This window comes from Balaenoptera acutorostrata, chromosome 20 (assembly GCF_949987535.1).
Source record: "Balaenoptera acutorostrata chromosome 20, mBalAcu1.1, whole genome shotgun sequence".
Classification (NCBI taxonomy): domain Eukaryota; kingdom Metazoa; phylum Chordata; class Mammalia; order Artiodactyla; family Balaenopteridae; genus Balaenoptera; species Balaenoptera acutorostrata.
This window is the reverse complement of record NC_080083.1, coordinates 497,931-522,901: the sequence shown is the minus strand read 5'-3', so window position 1 is coordinate 522,901 and position 24,971 is coordinate 497,931. Positions and strand designations below refer to the sequence as shown.

General features: G+C 50.4%; 1 protein-coding gene across 1 annotated transcript; it reads left to right on the top strand.

Annotated features, from left to right (window-relative positions):
* The first annotated feature begins 10,236 nt into the window (after nucleotides 1-10,236).
* TNFRSF13B (TNF receptor superfamily member 13B) lies at nucleotides 10,237-22,672 on the top strand. The gene is made up of 6 exons (XM_007174222.2): nucleotides 10,237-10,279; nucleotides 10,345-10,521; nucleotides 13,081-13,218; nucleotides 15,746-15,991; nucleotides 21,957-22,142; nucleotides 22,452-22,672. The coding sequence occupies exons 1-6, from the start codon at nucleotides 10,237-10,239 to the stop codon at nucleotides 22,670-22,672; spliced, it is 1,011 nt and encodes a 336-aa protein (XP_007174284.1).
* The last annotated feature ends 2,299 nt before the right edge of the window (nucleotides 22,673-24,971 follow it).

The following is a 24,971-nucleotide window of genomic DNA, read 5'->3' as shown; positions in this document are numbered from 1 at the left end:
GAGGGCTTTTTCCAGTTGCGGTGAGCGGGGGGCCACTCTTCATCGCAGTGCGCGGGCCTCTCACTGTCGCGGCCTCTCGTTGCGGAGCACAGGCTCCAGACGCGCAGGCTCAGTAGTTGTGGCTCACAGGCCCAGCTGCTCCACGGCATGTGGGATCCTCCCAGACCAGGGCTCGAACCTGTGTCCCCTGCATCGGCAGGCAGACTCTCAACCACTGCGCCACCAGGGAAGCCCCACATTGATTCTTTTGAAGGTGGCTTACCCAGTTGTCTCAGCACCATTTGTTGAAAAGACTATCCTTTGTCCCATTGAATCTTCTTGGTATTGTTGTTGAAAATCAATTGACCATAAATGTTAGGCTTTAGTTTTTGACTCTAAATTCTACTCTACTGACCCACGTCTGTCCTTATGCCAGTACTACACTGTCTTATTTACTGTTGGTTTGTAGTAAGTTTTGAAATTGGGAAGTGTGAGTCCTACAACTTAGTTCTCTTTCAAGAGTGTTTCAGCTCTTCTGGGTCTCTTGCATTTCCATATGATTTTAGGATCAGCTTTTCAAATTTTGCAGAAAAGCCAGCTGGGAATTTGATTGGGATTGCATTGAATCTGTAGAATTATTTGGGGAGCACTGCTATCTTAACAATATTAAGTCTTTCCATCCATGAATATGGAATATTTTTCCATTTATTTAGGTCTTCTTTCAGGAATGTTTTGTAGTATTCAATGTACAAGTTTTGTACTTCTTTTGTTCAATTTATTCTGCAGTATTTTATTTAAAACACTGTTTTTGGTTTCTTATGTTTCCTTACAGTGTTTCTTTATGTATACACTAATACCTATAAATCTAGATTAGAACTTTCTCCCTTTTTGCAGAAAGAAAGAAAGGAAGGGAGACTATGAGCCATGCTGTTATGGACCTTGTTTTGTTTTTATTTTTTTATTATTTAAATAAAATTATTTATTTATTTGGTTGCGCCGGGTCTTAGTTGCGGCAGGCGGGCTCCTTAGTTGTGGCATGCGAACTCTTAGTTGCGGCATGTATGTGGGATCTAGTTCCCTGACCAGGGATCGAACCTGGGCCCCCTGCATTGGGAGCACGGAGTCTTAACCATTGTGCCACCAGGGAAGCTCCTTGTGTTTGTTTTTCCACTTAATATATCTCGGAGTTCTTTCTAAAGCAACATACAGAGAGCTTCCTCACCCCTTTTCTATAGCTGCGTAATAGTCCAGTGTATATAATTTACTCAGGCAATCCCCTACTGAGGGACATTTGTGCTACTTCCAATCTTCTGCTATTACAAACACTGCTGCAATGAATTCATCATTTTGTATTCTGAAATAAATCCCAGAGTTTAATCACTGTATCAGCAGGTAAAAACATCAGTCATTTTGACTAACGTTGCCAAATCTCCCCCGGTGAGGGTTATCCCTATTCCTCTCCTTCCAGAGTGAATGAGTGCCACTCTCCTTGTGACCTTTGCCAACAGGAGGTGTTATTAAACTTCTGGATTTTTAGCAATCTATTAGGGGGAAGATGGTCTCAGCGTAATTCAAATTTGCTTGTCTCTTAGGAATGAGACCAGGCAAATTTATGCTGTTCGTCCCTGTCTGTTCATTACCTTTGCCCAATTTTCTGTAGGGTGGCTGGCCTTTTCCTTTCTGCTTACTCTTTTTTTATATGTGTGTTTCTCCTTTTGATTGATTGATTGATTGATTTATGGCTGTATTGGGTCTTTGTTGCTGCACGTGGGCTTTCACTAGTTGTGGCGAGCGGGGGCTGCTCTTCATGGCAGGTGCGCAGGCTTCTCATTGCAGTGGCCTCTCTTGTCGCGGAGCACGGGCTCTAGGCGTGCGGGCTTCCGTAGTTGTGGCACGTGGGCTCAGTAGTTGTGGCACACGGGCTTAGTTGCTCCGCGGCATGTGGGATCTTCTCGGACCAGGGCTCAAACCCATGTCCCCTGCATTGGCAGGCGGATTCTTAACCACTGCGCCACCAGGGAAGCCCCTCTGCTTACTCTTTAGATACGAGTTGTAAATGTTTTGTTCCCGTTTTTCATTTGTCTTTGGACTTTCCTCCTTCAGCTGCTTTTTTTGCCATGCAGAAGTTTTTGTTTGTTTTGTGTAGTCTATTTTATCTATTTTTTATTTTACAGAGTTTGGATTTGGGGTCATAATTAGAAAGGCCTTTCATACTCCAAGGTTATAAAGAAGTTATCGAACGGTTTCTTCTCTAGAAGTTTTTAAAATTTTATTCTCTTTCACACTTAAATCTTTGGGCTGTTTTTTCAATCTAGGGGAAATTATTTTCTGTGCTGTTTTCTAGCCCAATCATTTTGTGCCAAGAATCCTTTCCTCTAAGTTCTGAAAGCAAAAGCCAGGATTTCTGCTCTGCCCACCCCACCCCCCAACCTCAGGACACCTCTGCCCTGAGTCCTACTTGAAGGGAGGAGATGCAGGCAGGGGAGGGGGCAGAACAAAACTCAGACATTACACAGTGTCAACACAGCGCAAGAACGAGGGTTGCTTTCTACTCCCCATGTCTTCACTGAGGACAGCTCTCTATAAAGTATTTGGTTATTTGTGAGCATTGGCCGAGGACCTACTGTGTGCCTCGTATTACAGAAGCACTGGGTTCAGAGATGAATGAGACAGTGTAAGGAGGTAGACGGCTACACCCTCAGATGTCAAATTACAAAATAAGAAACATCACCAGGTAGAAGGTGCTCAGGCCACATGGCCATCCAGGAAGGCACACCTGAGACATCTCAGAGGAGAGGTCAGGTGACACGGCAGCATACAGGGACAAGTGTCTTTGGGAAGTTATAGTGCTTCAGCCACAAGCTGAGGTTCTGGGGGCAGTTCCCAGGCCTGGAGTGTGGATTTGCTGATTATGAAATGATTATAATTAATCCATTATATTTTAAACCACTTTATCCAAATAACTACCACTCGGCAACCGCACCTCGGGCCAGTTCCATGCGTGTCATGTGCATGTCCTCGAGGAAACCTCCTCTGCAAAGGAGCACCCATAGTCCCCGTTTACAGAAAAGAAAACCCGAGGCTGTGCTGCCAGCCTTTCCCAAGCTGGCTGGCTGGTGACTCAGAGCTGTGCCGTCCTCCACAGGCACGGCTGCGCTCACACACATTCTGTCACTGAACCATGGGAAATCGGTTTTCAGAATGAGTCAACAGGAGGCAGAAATTACAATGGGAAGAAACAGTCATCCCCACCTTTCTCTCTGCCTCCTTCTCCCCCTCCTCCTCCTCCTTCCCGATTCATAAAAGAGAGACTGTAAACGGTCACTGTAATTCTCTCATCTGTCCCCCAGAATGTTGAAACTGCTGAAACTCTCTCGGACCCCCTAGCCCACCAGGTGCTCAAGGAGAGACCACCCTCTTTGCTGCCAGCTAATCCATTTGCCCCAAATGCAAAACCCTCTGCAGTTTTTCTCCCTCCTTCCTTCCTGTCTTATAAGTCCTGTCATTGCCCTGTTCACTGACAGTGGTCTAGGGGTGTCCCCTCTCACAAGTGAGTGACTATTGTAGACACAAAGTCAGAGTTATTCCCTGATTGTTGTTCACCTCAACATGACGATGTAAATTTTGTTCACAGCTGAGCCATGTGACCTCCCTGGAGTTGAAACTCCTTGGTTTTCTCTGCATGTCTCAGTAACTCACCCACAGATCTGGGGCAGATCCAGCCTGTCAACTGGTCAAGCAGACTCGCTTATATACGGTTCCCTGTTTCCACTGGAGATGTTCCTCCCGCTTTTCTCCTATTTTAGTTGAGATAGGGCTCCCCCTTAGCCTCCAGGCCATGTCCCAGGGACTCCCTTCACCATCATTCTGAGAATTTCTATCTTCCCCTCTTGACTGAGATGGACCCTGCTTTCCCCCCTCCTCCATCTGTTGAAAATCAACTGACCATAGATGGAGAGCTTATTTCTGGGTTCTATTCTATTCCACTGGTCTGAGTATCTGTCTTTATTCCATTATCACACTGTTCACTTTAGCTTTGTAGTAAGTTTTGAAATCAGAAAGTATGAGTCCTCCAACTTTGTTCTTCTTCTTCAAGATTGTTTTGACTGTTCAGGGTCAAATGAATTTTTAAGACGGATTTTTCTATTTGTGTAAAAAAGTCACTGGGATTTTGTTAGGGATTGTATTGAAACTGTAGATCACTTTCAGTGGTATTGACATCTTAACATTGTCTTTCAATCCATGAACACGGGATGTCTTTTATTTAGATCTTCTCTAATTTCAGCAATGTTTTGTAGTTTTCAGGGTATACTTCTTTCACCACCTTGGTTAAATTCATTCCCAAGTATTTTATTCATTTTTATGTCTCTGAATATGGATTTGTTTTCTTAATTTCCTTTTAGGATCGTTCATTGCAAGTATATGAAAAATGCAACTGATTTTTTGTGTTGCTTCTGTATCTGCAACTTTGCTGAATTTTTAACAGTTTTTTAAAAAATTTTATAGCTACTTTATTTATTTATTATTTATTTTTGGCTGTGTTGGGTCTTCGATTCGTGCGAGGGCTTTCTCTAGTTGCGGCAAGTGGGGGCCACTCTTCATCGCGGTGCGCGGGCCTTTCACTATCGCGGCCCCTCCCGTTGCGGGGCACAGGCTCCAGACGCGCAGGCTCAGTAGTTGTGGCTCACGGGCCCAGCTGCTCCGTGGCATGTGGGATCTTCCCAGACCAGGGCTTGAACCCGTGTCCCCTGCATTAACAGGCAGATTCTCAACCACTGCGCCACCAGGGAAGCCCAACAGTTTTTAGTGTGTGAAATTTTTAGAGATTTTACATGTAAGATCATGTCACCTATGAACAGATAATTTTACTTTCTCCTCTCCAATTTGAATATTTTTCTTGCCTAACTGCTCTTCCAGTACTATGTTGAATTGAAGTAGTAAGAGTGGGCATTCTTGTTTTGTTACTAGTCATAGGAGAGAAGCTTTCAGTCTTTCACCACTGAGTGTGATGTCAACTGTGGGTTTTTCATACATGGTTGTTATCATGTAGAGGAGGTTATCTTCTATTCCTACTTTACTGAATTTTTTTATCATGAAAAGGTGCTGAATTTTGTTAAATGCTTTTTCTGCCTCAAAATGATCATGTAGTTTTTTCCTTCATTCTTGTAGTGTATTACATCTATTGATTTTCATGTGTTGAACTATTATTGCATTCTGGAAATGAATCCCACTTGGTTATAATGTATAATCCTTTTAATATGCTGTTGGATTTGATTGGCTAATATTTTGTTGAGAATTTTCACATCTTTTTCACAGGGCATATTGGTCTGAAATTTTCTTTTCTTACGATGTCTTTATTAGGCTTCAACATCAGTGTAATGCTGACCTCACAGAATGAGTTAGGAAGTGCTCCCTCTTCAACGTTTTTGAAAGAGTCTGAGAAGGATTAGCTTTAATTCTTCTTTAAATGTTTGGTAGAATTCACCAGTGAAGCCATCTGGTCCTGAGCTTTCTTTTTTTTTAATGATCACATTCTTTTTTTAAAAAAAAACTTTATTTTTGGCAGTGTTGGGTCTTCGTTGATGTGCGCAGGCTTTCTCTAGTTGTGGAGAGTGGAGGCTACTCTTCATTGTGGTGTGCGGGCTTCTCATCGCCGTGGCTTCTCGTCGTGGAGCGCAGGCTCTAGGCACGCGGGCTTCAGTAGTTGTGGCTCAAAGGCTCAGTAGTTGTGGCTCACGGGCTCTAGAGCACAGGCTCAGTAGTTGTGGCGCACGGGCTCTAGAGTGCAGGCTCAGTAGTTGTGGCGCACGGGCTTAGTTGCTCCACAGCATGTGGGATCTTCCCAGACCAGGGCTCAAACCCATGTCCCCTGCATTGGCAGGTGGATTCTTAACCACTGCACCTCCAGGGAAGCCCTGGTCCTGGGCTTTTTGTTGGGAGGTTTCTTATTACTGATTCAATCTCTTTACCTGTTATAGGTCTATTCAGATATTCTTTCTTCATGTATCAGTTTTTGTAGATTGTATGTTTCCAGGAACTGTCCATTTATTTAGATTACCTGATTTGTTGGTGCACAATTGTTCACAGTACTCTCTTATAATCTATAAAATATGTACCAATGCCCCACTTTCATTTCTGATTTTAGTAATATGAGTTTCGTCTCTTTTTCTTAGTCAATCCAGCTAAGGGTTTGTCAGTTTTGTAAATCTATTAAAAAACCCAACTTTTGGCTTTGTTAATTTTCTCTATTATAGTTTTTCTTTTTAATTTATTATTATTATTATTTTAATCAATTCTTTCTATCTTTATTTATTTAGCTGCATCAGGTCTTAGTTGCGGCATGCAGGATCTTGGCCACAGCACGTGGGCTCTTTGTTGCGGTATGCAGGCTCCAGAGTGTGCGGGCCCAGTAGTTGTGGCACGCAGGCTTAGTTGCCCCATGGCATGTGGGATCTTAGTTCCCCAACCAGGGACTGAACCTGTGTCCCCTGCATTGGAAGGCAGACTCTTAACCACTGGACCACCAGGGAAGTCAGCTTTTTCCAGCTGACTTACAGCTTTTCTGTTACAGCTTTTCTATTCTCTTTTTTCTTTATCTCCGCTCTAATCTTTCCTTATGCTTGCTTTGGGTTTAGTTTGCTTTTCTTTTTCTAGTTCCTCATGGTATACAGATAGGTTAAGATCTGAGAAATTCTTCTTTAGTGTACCCATTTATACCTATAAATTTCCCTCTTAGCATTACATTCACTGTATCCCATAACTTTTGGTACGTTGTGTTTTCATATTCATTTATCTCAAGATATTTTCTAATATCTCTTGTGATTTCTTCTTTGACCCATTGGTTGTTTAAGAGTGTGTTGGGGGGAATTCCCTGGTGGTCTAGCAGTTATGACTCTTTGCTCCCAATGCAAGGGGCCCGGGTTCAATCCCTGGTCTGGGAACTAGATCCTGCATGCTGCAACGAAGATCCAGTGTGCTGCAACGAAGACCCGGCATAGCCAAATAAATTTTTAAAAAAAAAAAAAAGTGTGTTGTTGAAGTTCCACATATTTGTGAACTTTCCAATTTTCCTTCTGTTATTGGCTTTTAGTTTCATTCCACTTTGATCAGAAAAGATTCTTTGAATTACTTTAATCTTTTAGAACCTATTAAGACTTGTTTTGTGACCTGATATATAGTCTGTCCAGGAGTATGTTCCAGGGACGCTTTAGAAGAATGTGTAGTCTGTGTCGCTGAGTACGGTGTTGCGTATGTGTCTGTTATATGGTTGCTTTCAGAGTTGCTCAAGTCATCTTGTCCTCATTGATCTTTTGTCCAGTTCTCCTACCCACTACTGAAAGTGGGGCATCAAAATATCCAAATATTGTCATAGAACTGTCTATTTCTCCCTTCAGTTCCGTCAACTTTTGTTTCATATGTTTGCACTCTGTTGTCACACACGTGTTTATAATTGTTAAATCTTCTTGCTGTATCAAACTTTTAATCAATATATCTTGTCTTTGTCTCTTGTAACCTCTTTTGATTAAACTACTTTGTCTTATAATAATATAGACACCTCAGCTCTCTTTTGGTTATTATTTGCATGGACGATATTTGTCCATTGTTTTACTTTCAAGCTCTTGTGTCCTTTTTTTTTTTTTTAATTTTATTTATTTATTTATTTATGGCTGTGTTGGGTCTTCGTTTCTGTGCAAGGGCTTTCTCTAGTTGCAGCAAGTGGGGGTCACTCTTCATTGCGGTGCGCAGGCCTCTCACTATCGTGGCCTCTCTTGCTGTGAGGCACAGGCTCCAGACGCGCAGGCTCAGCAATTGTGGCTCATGGGCTTAGTCGCTCCGCGGCATGTGGGATCTTCCCAGACCAGGGCTCGAACCCGTGTCCCCTGCATTGGCAGGCAGATTCTCAACCACTGCGCCACCAGGGAAGCCCTCTTGTGTCCTTTTATCTAAAGTAAGTCTCTTGTAAACAGGATATAGATGAATACTGTTTTTTTTAATCCAATCTCCCAGTCTCTGCCTTTTGTAATAGCAGAGTTTAGTCCATTTACAGCAATATGATTACTGAAAAAGGAGTTACTTCTGTCATTTATCTATGTGTTTTCTGTATGTCTTATGTTTTCTGTTCCTCAGTTCCTCCACTACTGACTTTTCTTTTGTATTTAGTTGATTACTTGTAGTGTGCCTTTTTTATTCCTTTTTTCTTTCAGTTTCTGTATGTTTTTAGTTATTTTTTCTAAGTGATTACCCTGAGGATTACAATTAATGTCTTAAACCTCTAACAACTGAGTTTCAATAATACTTAGTTTCAGTAGTGTACAAACACTGTTCTATATCTCTGTCCCTTCCTATTGATATTGATATTGTCATAGATTACCTTTACCAGTGCTCCTTATTTTTTCTTATGACTTCAAGTTACTGTCTAGTGCACTTTCATTTCAGCATGAAGGACGACTCCCTTTAGCATTTCTTGTAGGACAGGTCTACTGGTAACAAACTCTCAACTTTGGCTTATCTGGAAATGTCTTAACTTCTCCTTCATTCCTGAAAGATAGCTTTGCCAGATATGCAATTCTTGGTTGATAGTTTTTTTTTTTCCTTTTTGGACTTTAAATGTAACAGCTCACTTCTAGCCTCCATGATTTCTGAGGAGAAACCAGCTATTAATTTTATTGAGGATCCCCTGTATATGACAATTGTTTCTTTGCTGCTGATTTCACAATTCTCTCCTCTTTGGGTTTCCACAATTTTATTACAGTGTGTCTCAATGTGGGCGTCTTTGAGTTTATCCTGCTTGTTCACTGACATTCTCAAACATGTATATTCATGTCTTTCCTAAGATTTGGGAAGTCTCCAGCCATTATTTCTTCAAATATTTTCTCTCTCTCTTCTCTTTGAAATTCCTATATGCATACAGTGTTACCTTTGATGGGCTCCCACGAGTCCCTCAGGTTCTGTTTATTTTTTCTCATTCTTTTTAATTTCTGCTTCCTATTCTAAATAATTTCAATAGTCTTATCTCCAGGTTCACCGATCGTTTCCTTCTGGCTGCTCAGATCTGCTATTGAACCCCTCTAGGGAGTCTTTTCATTTCAGTTACTGGACTTCTCAATTCCAGAATTTCAGTTTGTTACCATTTTTTAATAGATTATTTAGAGTGGTTTGAGGTTCACAGAAAAATGGAATGGAAATTACAGAGAATTCCCATATACCCCCGTCCCCAAACGTGCACAGCCTCCCTCACTATCAATATCCTGCACTAAAGTGCCACACCCACTACAGTTGATGAACTATATTAATACATCATTATTGTCCAAACTCCATAGTTTACACTGGGGTTCACTCTCGGTGTACTTTCCACGGGATCTGACAAATGTATAATGAATGACTTGCATCCACCATGACAGTATCATACAGACCAGTTTCACTGCTCTGTATAATCCCCAGTGCTCCACCTTTCTCTCTCCCTCCCCCATAACCCCTGACAACCACTGATCTTTCTTCTGTTTCCAGAATGTCACAGAGCTGGGATCATACAGCGTGGAGCCTTTTTAGCATGGCTTTTCTCAGTCACATGCATTTAAGATCTCTCCACGTCTTTTCATGGTTTGAGAGCTCATTTCTTTTTAGTGCTGAATAAATTCCATTGTCTGGATGCCACAGTTTATTTATCAGTTCACCTACTAAAGGGCATCTGGGTTGCTTCCAAGTTTTGGTTCCTTTTTTTACAACCTCTATCTCTTTATTCATAGCCTCATTTTGTTCTTACATCATTTTCCTGATCTCCTTTAGTTCTTTGTCTGTGGTTTCCTGTAGCTCATGGAACATATTTAAGACAGTTGATTTAACATCTTTGACTAATAATTCCAATGTCTAGGCTTCCTCAGGGATGGTTTCTGTCAAATTCTATTTTTCTGTGAATGTGCCACATTTTCCTGTTTCTCTGTATGTTTTGTAAGTTTTTTGAGAACTGAACATTTTGAGCATTACATTGTGGTTAAGTCTGGAAATTTAACTCTCTCACTCCTCCGGGATTGCTGAATTTTTTGCTGCTGAGAGCTGGAGTCTGTTTATGACTCTTCCAAACTATTTTTGCGAAGTATGTATTCCTTGTGTGTGGTCACCAAAGTTTCTGTTCCTTCGTCTCTGCAGTCGGCCAGCGACCTGACAAAAGATTCCCCTAAATGTGTGACTCCCCAAATGGGGGGCAGTAGATCGCTGTCAATCCCCTGGGAGCCACTTCAGCCCAGGGAGGCTGAAACGATGACCACCACCCTCTGTGTCGGCTCCTCAGTGATTGAAAGCGGCAACCAGCGATTAGAACCCACAATCCCAACATTCAGAGGACAAGGTCCTTTACTGCCCATCCAGGTGCCGGCAAGTTGCCCCAGGGACATGAGCAGCCACCAACCCACGACAGGCTGAAAGGCACCAAACTCCCCAAATCTACCAGCCTCTTTGCCCGACTGTCCCGTGGACAACGCCAGAGCTCCAATATCGTTACTTCAGCCGAGGCTGCCAGCTTGATGGCCGTTAGGGGAGAAGCAGGTCGCTGGGGCTTCCTCCTGGCCATCTTCCCTGGCATTGCTCTCACGCCCCCGCTTTGATTTGAAACGTCCACAGAGTTCCTAACTCACAGAGCCCTCCCTGTAGGTGACCTGCTTGTTCTCAAGGAGGCTTTAGAATCTCCTCCAAGTCTCTTTTGCTCCTGAATTTCACGATGGTGGGTCTTGGTTTGAGAGAATTTATTGTGCAGGACACCTGATTGGCTCTTTGAATCTGGAGGCTGTCTTTCAAATCTGTTTTCTCTGGAACTCCCATCAGTCAACCTCCGGACCTCCTGATTGAATTCCGTATTTTTCATATCTTTTCCGATTTTCTGGGATATTTCTTCAATTACATCTTATAACCCTTCGACAGATATTTTTAGTCTGGCTATTATATTTTAAAATTTCTAGTCATTCTTATTTGTTCTATGCATACAATTCTTTAAAAGTAGCACATCACCGAGAATTCCTTGGCAGTCCAGTGACTGAGACTCCACACTTTCACTGCTGAGGGCCCAGGTTTGATCCCCGGTTGGGGAACTAAGATCCCACAAGCCGGAAAAAAAAAAAAAGAAAAATTAGTACACCATTCTTTCTCGTGGATATGAAAGTTCTCTTCTCTTTCTAAGGATGTCTTGTTGTCATCTTGTAGTTTTCTTCTGTTCCCTGCATTGTCTGTATTGGCACTGGGTGGATTTCTTCTGCATGCATCGTCCAAGGTCTCTTTCATGCAGAGGTGGTGCTCCAATATCAGGTGACCCTTGGCTGCGGTTCACAATTCACATTGAGGCACTAATGGCTGATTGGAAGTTCTGGGTAAATGGACGGGGTTTTCACATAGAAGCTTTGCTCTAGTGGTCAGGCAGCAGTGTGGTCATTTTCTTGAAAGACTCTCCCAATCAGTGCCTCCAGGGCTTTTCCTTTGGGTCAGTTTTTCCAGAGCAGAGTCTGCTGGTTTCCTGCCAGCTGCAGGATGTGGGAGGACACATCTTTTACAAACCTGGCCACAGCGCTCCTGAGGTATGGCTGGGGGAACAGTGGACCTCACTGCCACCCCTCCTCAGCTGTGTCTGAGGAGACCCCAACCTCCTGCTCAGGTGGGTGAGGGGCCGTCACCTGCCTGGGGTCAAGCCCTCTTTATGAAAGTCTCCATCCAACCCTATTTCGCTGCTCTGCCCTCCCATCCCCCACGGTCAGAGGTCCTAGAGCCCCAGTTCCAGGAGGTTCCCAGCATTCGGTGACTCAATTCCGCTTCCTCCCCGTGAGCTTCAGCCAAGAGAGATCTTCAGCTGAAGCCTGTCGCCCCAGGCCCTCTGCGTTCCACTTCCAAAACATGGCTGACACCTGTCCCCTGCTGCAGTCACTTCTTCCATTCCATCTTTGAGAATAACTATCTTTTCCTGCCCTTTCAGTTTGGTTTCAAGAGGGAAGGAGGATAAACCCAGGCGGTTAAGCTGCCGGGTTGAGTGGGAGCCGCTGGTCTTTCCTCAGTGGACTTCCATCAAAGAATAAACAAGTGCCTCAAAAAATGTTTAAAAGAAGTCGTTGGGGAGGAAAATGCCATGAAATTAGGCAGAAAATTACAGAAGACTCAGCAACACACAACCATCTGGAATGAGTCCCAGATGCCTTGCAGAGCCAAAGAATCCAGACATGAAAGTTCAAGAACGGGCAGTACCAGCAGCCTATGGCCCTGTGGCGTTCAAACTTAGAACAGAAGTTACCTCTGGGAGTGGATGTTGGGTGCGAGGGGCCCAAGGGAGTCATCAGGGTGCAAGAAATGTTCACCACCTTGACGTGGTGGTCGTGACACAGGTGTGTACACATGGAAAGATTTGTCAAGCTGTACTCGTGAGATTTGCCATTGTGTGTGTCTCACATCTCAGCAAAAGAGCAAGGGAAGGAAACGGACATTTATTGAGTGCTTGCTGTTTGCTAGGCACTGGCTAGGTCTGCTTTTCTAATTCATTCATTTAATGAGCACCTACTATGTCCTGGGCACTATCTAGGTTCTGAGGACCCAGCAGCAAACAAAACAATTAGCATCTATGCCTGCGTGATGCTCCCAGTTAGTGGGGAGACAGTATCAAATAACTGCATCACGAAAGTCAAGTGACAACAGTGACAAGAGCACATCGGAGTGCAGAAGAATGGGCAAGTCCCAATCCCGGGTGGGAGGGTGTCAGAAGGGCTTCCCTGAAGAAACGAAGTTGCAACAGAGATCAGAGGGGTCAGGAGGAAATGACCAGTCGTGGAGCAGGAAGAGCATGGGGTGCAAAGGGACCAGCACGTGCAAAGACCCCGTGGCAGGAGGCGTGTGCACGTTCATGAGGGCAGAGAACAGGGCCGAGCAGGGCTCCGCTGATGCCAGAGGGGCCTCAGAACTGCCGTGCCCCAGACGGGAAACTGAGGCTCAGGGTGTCGGCCCCGGGTTGCCCAGCAAGTACAACTGGGGCAGAAACCAACTTTGCCTGTTCCCCCTAGGGAACGTGAGCGGGAGAGGCCGCCTGGGCTCCGGCCTCCAGTGGCGCCAGCTGCCCTCACGTTCCCTGCCTCTCAGCCCCACAGGGCCTGCGGCTGGGGGTGGCCATGAAGCCCTGCCCCGAAGAGCAGTACTGGGACCCGCTGCTGAACACCTGTGTCTCCTGCAAAACCATCTGCAGCAATCAGAGCCCACGCACCTGTGCAGCCTTCTGCAGTGAGTCCTGGGGCCCGAGCCTGGGCTGGAGGCCCCTCCTGCCCCCGGAGGTCCCCCTGGCCTGCACTCGGGGCCTGAGGAGGGGTGGAGGGAGACGGGAGACGGACAGTGTGCCACCTTCTACCTTTCCACCCTCCTACCCTCCTTGCAGCTTCCCAAGCAGGCTCTGTTCCTTCCTGCCTCAGGGCCTTTGCACAGGGATGCATTTCCCCACCTTCTCCCCTGGGCTCCCTCCTACCCGGCCTTCAGGTCTCAGCCCCAAATCAAGAGGTCCTCTCTGACTGCCGGATGGAAAGTGGGCCCTCCTTCATCATTCTCTGCTCTTTCTTCTGAAACTTTTTATTATAGAAATTAGGACAGAGAGAGAGGACAGCATGATAAACCTGTCTACCCATCAGCAGCTTTAGAAATTCCACCTTTTCAGTCCCCAGGTTTTTACTTGTGTATTTTAAAGCCAATCCAAGAACTCGTATCATTTTACCTGTAAATACTGGATCATGAATCCCTAACACATAAGGGCCTTTAAAATATAACCTCAATATTTTATCACCCCCAGCAATAATTCCTTAATATCACCTGCACTCAGGCCATATCCAGTTTTCTCTAATTGTCTTGAAAAGTGTCTTTTGCTTGCTTTTTCATAACTTGTTCTTTCCCTGATGGAATTTATCACAGCTTGCACCACACGTTCTTTCCTGCGTGTTCATGTGTCTCAACCACCTGACTGAGAGCTCAATTCCTTTCTTAAGCCTAGCACAGTGCCTGACACATAGTAAGTGCTTCATAAATACTGGCTGAGTGGGGCTCAGAGAGGCTGAGTGACTTGCCCAAGATCACACAGCACAACAGTGGAAGAGTTAGGGTTTAAACAACTTTCTGAGTCTGCAACACCATGGCTCTGAGCCACTATCCATTAATGAGGTGGACATTCACTGTGTTGACCCACAAACCACCGGAAAGAGGAATCTGACAGACCCTTCAAGGAGGTTATTAGCTAGCGGGAGAAATGACTCCACTTCATGGTAAAAAGGTGAACTACCATAAAACACCACAGTTGGGAGATACCACGTCCAGCTGATGGGTTGGGGAGCAAGGAAGTTTTCTGGTAGGAAGCGCCACCTGAGATGGATTGTTAAGAGCCCACAGATGCAGAAGTCAGATGAGGGGGAACGGCACCCCTGGAGGAGGGACCAGCATGGACAAAGGCAAGGAGGCGGGAAAATACAACAGGAATATCGAGGCCCAGAGGGGAGGTTGTGAGGTCAGGCAGTGAGGGCTGGTGGTCTGCGGAGCTGTCACCTGCACAGCCACATGGGGGTTCCCAAGGAGGAGAGGAGGTCACGGCAAGCTCGGGGACACTGCTGCCATCAGGCTAACTCCACCTTGTGAGTGTCGAGGTCAGGAGGGTCCAGGACCACAGCAGGGTAAGGGCAAGGGGTGGTCATTGGTCCTGACAGGATCTCCCGAGTCTTCCCTGAGGTCCCAAACGCATGCCTTCCTGGTTTTGTCTTCTACTCTGAAAAGGATGTAAGTGTTGGCGTGTTTGCATCGCAAAGAAGCACAAGTGAATATTCTATTTAAACCTTGAGCATTATTCATTATGTGTCAGGCACTGTGCTGGGGACTTCAAATCCTCGTAACAACCGTAAGATATCACCATTGTTATAATTATTCCTCCCCTGGAAAACATGAGACTGAGGTACGGAGGGGCCAAGCCCACCACGTGAAGTGGCGGACCAGAGCTTCCCCAAGCCCGCGTGGCTTCAAGGTCTGGGTCCTTGGCCTCTGTCTTGTGCTGCCTCCAATATGCGCCCTGAAAACCTGCATGCGAGTCACATTTTCATGTGAATGAATCTTAGAGACAAGGGAAACCTGCCCTGTCAAAGTGTAGGTTTCTGTATGACACTCAAAACTGCTCTCTCCAGCAAGTGTGAATGGGCTTCAGTTTGCTTGGCTTCTGCCCCTTGGCACTGATGCCTGGTTAAGCTCCTGAAATTCTCATTTATTATTAAGACAGAAAAAACACTATTAATTTGAGCTTTCTAATCTTCCTTCCAGTCCCCTTCCCCAACTTGCTAAGGCAGATTCTGGCTTTGTTCTCCATTCCTTATGTTTATACGAAATACGTTTCTCCCTTATGAGGTGTGAAAAACCCAAGTAAAGAAGTTATGTGACAACGTAATAACTTAAAAGATAACTAGAAAACCCTTATACAGTTAGTACTAAGAAATGCTCTTTTAAGTAATATATAGATCAAAGAAGAAATGATAGTGAAAAATAAGAACATTCTAAACTAGGTATAGAAAAAATACTACATGTCAAAATGTGTGTGATGCAGCTAAAACAGTACTTAGAGGACAACGTATAGTCTTACATTTGCATACTGGAAGAGGACTTGGATTACCCTGGAATTGCTTTTGGGGGACTGGACTAGGATTTTTTTTTAACTTTGATACCCTTTGAGGCCAGACCCCCAGTTCCTGCCTGTGTCTGTCACCCAGCAGCATCACGCATCTCTGTCTCCCAGAGTCACTCAGCTGCCGCAAAGAGCAAGGCAGGTACTATGACCAGCTCCTGGGGGACTGTATCAGCTGTGCCTCCATCTGTGGACGTCACCCCAAGCAATGCACACACTTCTGTGAGAACAAGTTCAGGAGTCAAGTGAACCTCCCACCAGAGGTCAGGAGACAGCGGACCGGAGAGGCCTTGACCCGGGCAGACAACCTAGGGAGGTACCAGGGATCAGAGCACAGAGGCTCGGATGTGGGTCCAGGTAAGCCACCTAAGGTTGGCCTGCGCGGTGTCCAAGGGTCAGAGTGGGTGGAAGGCAGGCACCAGGCCTCAATAAGGAGAAGCTGCAAAGCAGGAAGTCCAGTGCAGGCAAATGGCCAGAAACCAGGGGGGTGGGGGGATCATCACAGGATAGAAAAAAAAAATTAGGCAAGGTTTACAGAAGTCTGTGGGCAAGAAGGAAGCAAAAGAAGAAAAAAGACCTGACAGTTGAGAGTCTCATAACTGTGGTTGAATGAATTCTTAGAACACAGGGCAGCGAGTGGACAGCACAGCTAACCTGTGAGCAAGACCCCCAATCCATTTAGAGGCAACGGAGAGTTCCCAAGAATGAGAAGGAAAAGTACTACCAAAAGAGCTCACGGTGGAGATGGGCCTCCTTAGATATGTGAGAGGGGTCCCTTGAACTGGGCACCTACTAAGTGCCGAGCACTGGAAATGACTTAATTAATCCTCCCAGAAAACACCTCTTGGCTCAGCTACTCTGCTCTGTGGTGTCAGAAAGGACGGGGCTTGGGTGGGGATGTGGACCCGTAAACACTTGATATTTACGGTGCTCTTGGTCTGCCAGGCGCTGGCTGGTTTTCCTCCTTTTCTGTGACTTTCCTCATGACATCACTTCCATGAGAACAGGCGTCGTGTGTCCTGATAATGAAATGCCCAGCCTGGTTCTTCTCGGTTAGACTGTTGTTTCTTACTCTGTTTTGCTCTCCTGTCAGTAAGCTGCTGCCATGTAACAAACAGCCCCCAGATTCCACGGCATGTTATTCCTCATGGCGTAGGGCCTGGCTGGAGTCAGCTGGAGGGGCTCTGCTCCTGAGTCTCTCGTCCTCCCCTGGGACCAGCGGGTGGGCAGGAACATCAGAGGTGACACAAAGGCCTCTGAACCTCTCAGCCAAGAGCTGGCACCCATCATGTGCTGCATCCTATCCCTCCAGATGCAAAGCCAGCCAGATTCAAGGCGGGGGAGACAGACCTCACTCTCGGCTGGAGGAGAGGCGAAGGATTTGTAGCTGTGGGGGTTTTGTGGCCGGTTTTTATCCAGCACAGCCTCTCGTGAAAGCAAGTGCAGATCCACACACACAGGGCGTGGATACGGGGGGAGGCGGTGACGAACGGAACCACAAGGGGGGGGGCTGCTCTCCAAGGTCTGGTGACCCCCACGCCTGCCCTGCAGTCAGTGATGTATTTGACTCTTCCAGCCAAACCCAGAACCCCGTCCACCTCCGATGCCACAGATTCCCCTTTACAGACAGAGAAACTGAGTCTCAAAACCTGGAGAGTCAGTGCACAGCTGAGCAGGGACTCGGGCCCGGCCTGCGGGTTCCAAAGTTTGTCCGCTCTGCAAGACCCAAACCCCAGAACAGTGTTCTGTGGCACCGTGGCCCACTTAGGGGGACCTGTTGCCAGTGTGACACCGTTAGCCCTTCCTGCCTGTGACCACCAGCCAAGCCCCCTCCCCAGAGGGTCCCCTGGGGTGGACCCTCCAGGTACGAATCCCCCAGGAAGTGTGGACAGACATTCCAGGAGCCAGTGGGGTCAGTGTGACCACGTCTGACCTGCAGCAGCCGCTGTCCCAGTCATTCCAGGGTGTGGCCTCCCCAGCCTCGGGGGCTGGGTGACGCCTCGCCGTACCTGCCCCTGCCCCGCTCCCTCTGGAGGTCTGGGGCTTACGTGTGTGTCCCGCTGTGTCCTGACACCTGGGCGTGCAGGTGGGGCGAGAGCTGGGTGTGGTGAGGCCTGTGAACAGGAAGTGCCGGGCCCACACCCTGGGTGTCAAGGGCAGGGCGTGCAGGACACTGCCCGTGGCAGCGGGGCTGCCCTGTGCCCCCCCACTCACTCCCCGCCCTGCCAGCCCCCACCTCGGCCCCTCCACGTCTCTCGGAATGGCCGTTCCTTCATTTGACGGTAACTGTGGAGGGCTCAGCTGTACCTGGGGGCCGGGTGCAAGAGTCAGGCAGACCCTGTCGCTGACCTCACGGAAGTCACAGTCTGACGGGAGAGACAAGACAAATGACTGAGTAACCTCAGTGCGTGGCGACGACATCCCCCAGCCAGGGTGCGATGGGGCAAGGAAGGTTTCCCCGAGGAGAGGCCTTCAAGGCAGACTGGGGGCCAGACCCCTGGTTCCATCTCCCACCAACTGTGTGACCTTGAGCAAGTCACTTAACCTCTCTGAGGTTAAGTGTTTCCGTAAGACTGAGATCATCTGCCTTCATGGGGTTGCTGCGCTGCGTGTCAGGATCAGCACGAAGTAACTGCTCATTTAAAAGGAAAGCATACATCTAAGAGACGAGGTGGAGAAAGGTGTTCCAGGCAGAGGGCACAGCATGTGCAGGTGCTGGGAGGGGCTGAGAGCGGAAACACACGGATTCTCTGTGGACAGGGTACAGCCACTGCTAGTATCACTGGGGCTGCGACTGCTACAAGCAGGGGAGCAAAGGCTAAGTTTTAGTGAAAATTAAGGTTTGCTTTTCTTATCCGAGCCCACGGAGCCCCCAGGCCCTATTCAAGGGCCTCCTGGGTCCCAGGTTCAGAGCTCTGGGTGGCGTGAGCACGGCTGACCTGGGACGTCTCCAGACTCTATCTCCCTGTCCCCACTGGGGACAGTCAGCCCAGCACCCCCCTCACAGGGCTCTCGCGGGGCCTCAGCGACCCTGGGCCTTGATGCTCCAGATCCTTAACTTGATTACATCTGCAAAGGCTTTTTCCCCAAATCAGGTCATAAGGTCCCACGTGCAGGTTACCAGGCCCCTCGTGGGAGGGTGATACCTGCCTTGGGAGCACATCCTGCATGGCGGCCTGGGGGTTGGTCTTGTCTCTGGCTTTTTATCTCAGGGTGTGGAGCGTTTTCTCTCCACACACGCCCCGCCCCCCACCGCCCCCGACGGTTGCAAGAGATGTCACCGTGCCGGCTGCCCCAGGCCCCCTCTTCATCCCCAGGGCTGAGGCCAGGGAAGGGGGGCAGAAAGCCTCGGGAGCCCACCTCACCCCTCCCCTGACCTGCCTGATGGCTAGGCTGGGCCCATGGGGATGCTGGCGGAACGTTCCACTGGGTCCAGCTGCTACCAACAGTGCGGAGGCCGGAGCGTCTGCCCCATTTCACCAGGAGGCAGGCCTGACCATGAGCAGGGGTGGCCGCAGGGCCCAGGCTCAAAACCTGTCCTGCCTCGGCTACACCAAGGCCCCTCAGGACAGGTCACAGCACTGCCCGCCTGGCCAGCCCAAGCTCCAGCCCAGCAGCAGCAGCAGTCAGGGAAATCCTGTTTCTAGGCGAGATTGACTCTGAAAACAGTACAAGCACGGAACAAACCTAATGGAAAACCCGCTTGGAAATAAACCATCCGCGGTGCCCCCTGGTGGCGGTGCTCAGAACTGCGCCGCAGGCCTGGCTCTCAGGCAAGGACAGAGCTCACATCCTTTCCCAACTGAAGCCCCTGCACCCACCAGGGTCAGCAGACACAGAGGCACTGGGCAAGCCCGCTCCGCTCCGGGGCCAGGTCACTGAGGGCCGACAGAGGGCAGCGACCGAGCTTGCAGACCTGAACGGCTGGCGATTGAACAGAGGAAGCAGAGCGGTGGCTGGGGACCCCGTCCCCCCACCTGGCCAGCCTCGGACTCGGCTTTAACAAGCGAGGCAGCCAGCATGCTCCCCGCCGTTCCCGTTTGGAAAGGACGACACACACGGATCGTGACGGAAAAAAGAAGGTATTAAAAAGCGAGGTTTGGGGACAGTCTCTCCCCAGGAGCAACGCCTGCTGCAGTCTGGGACTGTCGGTTCCCACACGCTCCTGTCTAAGCATATTTCACACCAGGCAGAATCCCAAGCACCCACCTCTCTCTCCCTTTTCACTTCCTGCTCCTGAGGTTCAGCCCATCTCAGGACCCACCACGTAGCTGGTCTCCGGCTCTCACTGCAAACAAAGCCCAGCAAATGCCTGCACCCACGTGCCTAGAAGTGAAGGTCGTTAAGTCCACAAGACCGGAAAGGGCGTGTCCGTGTTGGCAGGTGGTTGCACGTGGCCCTCAGAGGAGACCACCCCACCCAGATGTGCCTGTGTCGCCAGCCTGGGACAGAGGTGGAAGGTGACATCTTTCGCAGTTTTAAGTGCACCTCTCCTCTGGATCCAGGGCCTTTGCGGAGCACGTTCTAGGAGCGGGTCACCGGGCAGGAACTGGTTCCATTTCCCTCAGGAAGCCCCAAATCACCCTCCTCACGTGGTGGCTCAGGGCGCCCGGGAGAGCAGAGCAGAGGCTGCCAGGCCGCCTCACGGCGTAGGCCAGGCCCTGCGTCCCCTCTACTGCGTACTGCTGGGTGCAGGGGGGCCCGGCCCAGCCGCACTTGAAGGGCAGGAATCAAGGACCATCTCTGAATGCCAGCAGCCAGGCTCGAGGTAGTCTGAGTGTTCGAATTCAGCTGAAAACACCTGAAATATGCAGATGTTTGGTCTCAAATCCACCCGGCGGTTCACTGTGTACTTAGCAGCGTCTGGTAGCTGGCAATTCCACCTCCCGTGTGAAGGCTGCCAGCCTCTCCCCCGCTAATCCGGCCAGGACGATGGTTTTATTTTATCCCAGGGACGCGCAGGGACCGGTGAGCAGATGGGGGCCCGGGAGCTGGGACACACGGATGTCGCCGGCCCGGGGTGGCACCAACAGCCCACCCAGCGCTCTGTGAACGCCAGGGTGGCACCTGCCAGCTGTCGCTTCATAAACCTGTGACTCTGAGGAGCGTGCACGACGAAGAGGGACAGCGTCCACCCTCGTCACCTATGCATGGCTGGCCTGCGGCCCCGGCATGGGACCCATCAGACCTGCCCCCGGGTGCAGCTCTGCAATTGCGCCCCGATTTGAGGCTCAGTTTTCTCATCTGAAAAACGGTCTGTAAGGCGGTGTGGCCACAGTGGGAACAGCCTGCAGGATCCTCCAGCAGCTCAGCACAGAGGCGCCACCTGACCCGGCAACTGCGCTCGTGGGACGTGTCCACGAGAGCTGCACACACACGTGCACACGGAAACCTGCACACAAGCCTTCACAGCCGCCAAAGGGTGGAAACCACAGAAATGCTCATCGTGGACAAACACACACGATGCGGTGCATCCACGCGGCGGAACGTTACTCAGACCCAACACACGTGGCCACACGCCTGAGCCTTGGAAACACGCGGAGAGGCCGGACGTGCAGGTCCCGTGCTGCACAATTCCACTGGTATGAAGTGTCCAGAACAGGTGACAGAGACAGCGTGGTGGTGCCCGGGGCCTGGGGGGACGGGGGGCGCCGTGCGGTGCTGGACACACCCCAGGTGCAGAGGCAGCAGCTGCTCAAGCCTGAGAACACACTAACCCCCCCCCCCCCACCTTCACGGCCGTGAGCCTGGCTGCACGTGGACTACACCTCAACCTCCAGAGGGGGCGAGCGACCCTCCTCCACAGAAGCACGAGGATCAGGGACACACTAGAGAAAGCGCTGCATGCAGCAAGCGCAGCAGGCGGCCAGCAGCCCTTCCGCCCGGGCTGGGGGCGCCCGATCCCAGGGCCCGGAACAGGTTTCGAGGGCAGGGCTTTGGCTCAGGGCCCTGAGAGGAGAGGGGCCAGCGCCCCATCTCCCCAGGCCCCCCCGGTTGCACCTGCCCCCCAGGCTCAGGAGCAACACCACCGTCTCTCTCAAAGCACATGCTCCCTGATCAGACATCCTCCCTGGACAACTGCCCACCCGCTCACCCGTCCACCTCTGGTACTGTCCCAAGCTACACCCCACAGCGAGAGAGACGGCAAAGGGCGTCCAGCTCCGGGTCTCCCGGCCCTCCGAGGGGGCGTGGGGGTGACCGCATGGCTTGTCTGGGCCTCACGAGGAGGAAGCAAGCGAGCAGGACGAGGGGCTGCTGGCCGGAGGAGGGGACGCTTCGGGGAGGGGCCCCTCCTGACTCTGGGTCCCCCGCTGTCTTGCAGCGCCCCCAGGGCTAAAGCTGAGCGCCGACCAGCTGGCCCTGGTCTACAGCACGCTGGGGCTCTGCCTCTGCGCCATCATCTGCTGCTTCCTGCTGGCCGTGGCCTGCTTCCTCAAGAGGAGGGGGGGCCAGGTCTCCTGCCAGCCACCCCCCGGGCCATGTCGGACGCAGGCCAAGTCCTCCAAGGGTGAGCACGCAGTGGGGCCCTGGACGTCCCTCCGTCCTGGCTCTGCCCCGCTTCTAAGCGGAGAGCGGTTGCCGGTTCTCCCTGGGAGCGGCCTGGCGCCAGTTCCTACGGTTTCCTATCTGTCTTGGTGAAACCGGGTCAAGCATCAAGGCAAGAAGAGACAGGGCCCTGCGGAAGGGCGGGTGTTGGGCCCCGGCGCTTGCCCCGCTTGCCAGGACAGGGCGGCTAAAACCGGAGGGGGTCCCCTGGGGGTGCAGGGCGGGCGAGGAGGGGTCCAGGCCGAGGCCAACGCCCTCTTCCCCTCAGCAGATCCCTGGATGGAAGCGGGCAGCGCTGCAGGGGCAACGCCCGAGCCGACGGAGACGTGCAGCTTCTGCTTCGCGGAGTGCAGGGCGCCCGAGCGTGCTGGGAGGTGGGCGCGCCACGGCCAGAGCGCAGCTGGACAGCCCTGCGTGCGCATCCCGAACGGCGGCCTCTGCGGCATCGAGGTCGTGTGCACGCCCGCCCAAGAAGGAGGCCTGGCCACATGAACCTGGGGGGGCTGGGGGCGAACGGTGACGGGGGAGAGAAATGGGGATGGGGCGGTGAGCAGGCATGAGCAGAGGAGGAGAGACAGTGAGAGGCAGAGAATTGATGGTGGGGGAGACTGGGGAGAGAGGAAGAGAGCAAGGGGAAAAGACAGAGAAGGGGGAGGGGAGTGGAGGAACAGCCGGCGGAAGGGCCAGGGCCACCGTATTGACCCCAGGTCTCCACTGTAGGTCACCGGCACCTAAACGCACCTGCAGTAAAAGCACCCACACCTGCTGGACCCAGCCCCGGGGACCCTTCGCAGAAATAAAACCTCCCACACTGCCCACCCCTCACTGTGGCTGGTTTGGGTCGCGTCTCCCCGTGGTGACCGCCCCATCCCACCTCTCCCACTGCCCCTGGGCTCCAGGCCTGGTTTCCAAGGATCTGAGCGAGTGTGGGGACCGAGAAGCAGGCTCTGCTGTCCTCTGTCACCTAAGAGGAGAAAGCAGCCGGCTGATGGTGGGGGACTAGGGCTGGGTCCGCCTGCGTTGATCTCAGAAAACCAATTTCCTCCCGCGTCTCCTCAGGAAGGCGTGAAGCAGTGTGACTGTGTGTGCGCGCGTGTATATTCACGTGTGTGCGCGCATATGCTGCTCCCACGTGTGTCACAGGGCGCGGGGTGGACAGAGGGCAGGCGGGCTGAGCCCAGGCGTCAAGCTGCTCTCAAAGCCCAGGACCACGTCCCTGGACCACCTCAGGAGTGCTCTCATTTGGACACCAACCTGCACTACCGTTCAGTATTTTTCTTTACATCAACCTACCTTTTCTTCCAGACCTACACGCTAAATTTTTCGGATTCTGACTGCTAACACTGTATCTGAGCAGTCACAATTTGTTTTTTTGGCCACACCATGCGGCTTGTGGGATCTTAGTTCCCTGACCAGGGATTGTACCCGCACCCCCTGCAATGGAAGCGCAGTCTTAGCCACTGGACCGCCAGGGATGTCCCACGTTCACAAATTTTTGATACTACATATATTTTATATCTGTATTAGCAGTGAAACCTATACTTTAGGAGCATTTAAACCTGAAAATACGTAACTATTGTAAGCAGCAGCTACACAGATAAACACAAGATTATGCAAATCATTCATCCGAAAGCCACCTGGCATACCTGTGTGCACCAAAGGTTCACACAACACACTCCGGGAGGTGTAGACAAGGAGCCTGACATGCCATCCTTTCACCATCCCCTGGCTAACGGGCCCTGTCACTTTCCCAGGCTGCGGGACAAAGTCCCACACGCTGTGTGGCTTCAACACCGGAACCTCCTGTCCCCCGTCTGGAGGCCGGAGCCCACCCAGGTGTCACAGGGCTGGTCCTGCTGCGGCCGTGACGGGAGAGCTGCCCCAGCCTCGCCCCCAGGGCTGCAGACGGCTGTCTTCCCTTGATGCGTGTCTGTCTGTCCAAATCTTCCCTTTTTATAAGGACACTGGTCACCCTGATGACCTCATTTTCACTTGATCATGTCTGTAAATCTCCAGATAGGGTCATGCTTAAAGGTTCTCGGGGTCAGGACCTCAACCCATGAATCTGGGGGCACACATTCAGCCCAGAGCACAGGTCCTCCCGAGTCCACTCTCACTTCAACACGGTCTGAAGCCAAGTTAGCTTCTAACAAGCTCCCGCCCGAGACAAGCGTCTGACCCGGTGTTCAGTGGGCCCAAGGTGGCAATGGGGACATCTTGGTGCAGTGTCCACCGGTCACCAAGCCCACGGCAGCACCTCCTGGCAGCACGGACCCTGTACCTGGCGTAGCTGCCTGCCCGATGCTGGCAAAGTCCCAGCACATCTCCGAGCTGCACGGACGCGCTTGGGATGCAAAGCCTCCTCCTCCAGCTGTTTTCAAATTCTGCTCACCTGAGCCCAAGGGGCCCTGGGGGACGCTTCTGGACCGTGGTTGGGGGGGTGGTGAAGGCTGCCGAAAACACAGGGAAACGTGTGCCTGTCTACGACTTTCCACAAAAATAACCTCTTTTTTTTGTTGTCAGTTTTTCAATTGGTCTTTAGTGTAAGTTTATGTGGCAGGTTTTTTGTCGTTTTTTTGTTGTTTTTTTAAATTTATTTTTGGCTATGTTGGGTCTTCGTTTCTGTGCGAGGGCTTTCTCTAGTTGCGGCCAGCGGGGGCCACTCTTCATCGCGGTGCACGGGCCTCTCACCATCGCGGCCTCTCTTGTTGTGGAGCACAAGCTCCAGACGCGCAGGCTCAGTAGTTGTGGCTCACGGGCCTAGTTGCTCTGCGGCATGTGGGATCTTCCC

Coding starts and splice junctions, on each gene's coding strand:
- TNFRSF13B (XM_007174222.2), top strand. CDS start 10,237: ATGACCACCACCCTCTGTGTCGGCTCCTCAGTGATTGAAAGCG. Junction 15,992..21,956: donor AGGCTCGGATGTGGGTCCAG/GTAAGCCACCTA, acceptor GCTGTCTTGCAG/CGCCCCCAGGGCTAAAGCTG. Junction 22,143..22,451: donor GCAGGCCAAGTCCTCCAAGG/GTGAGCACGCAG, acceptor TCCCCTCAGCAG/ATCCCTGGATGGAAGCGGGC.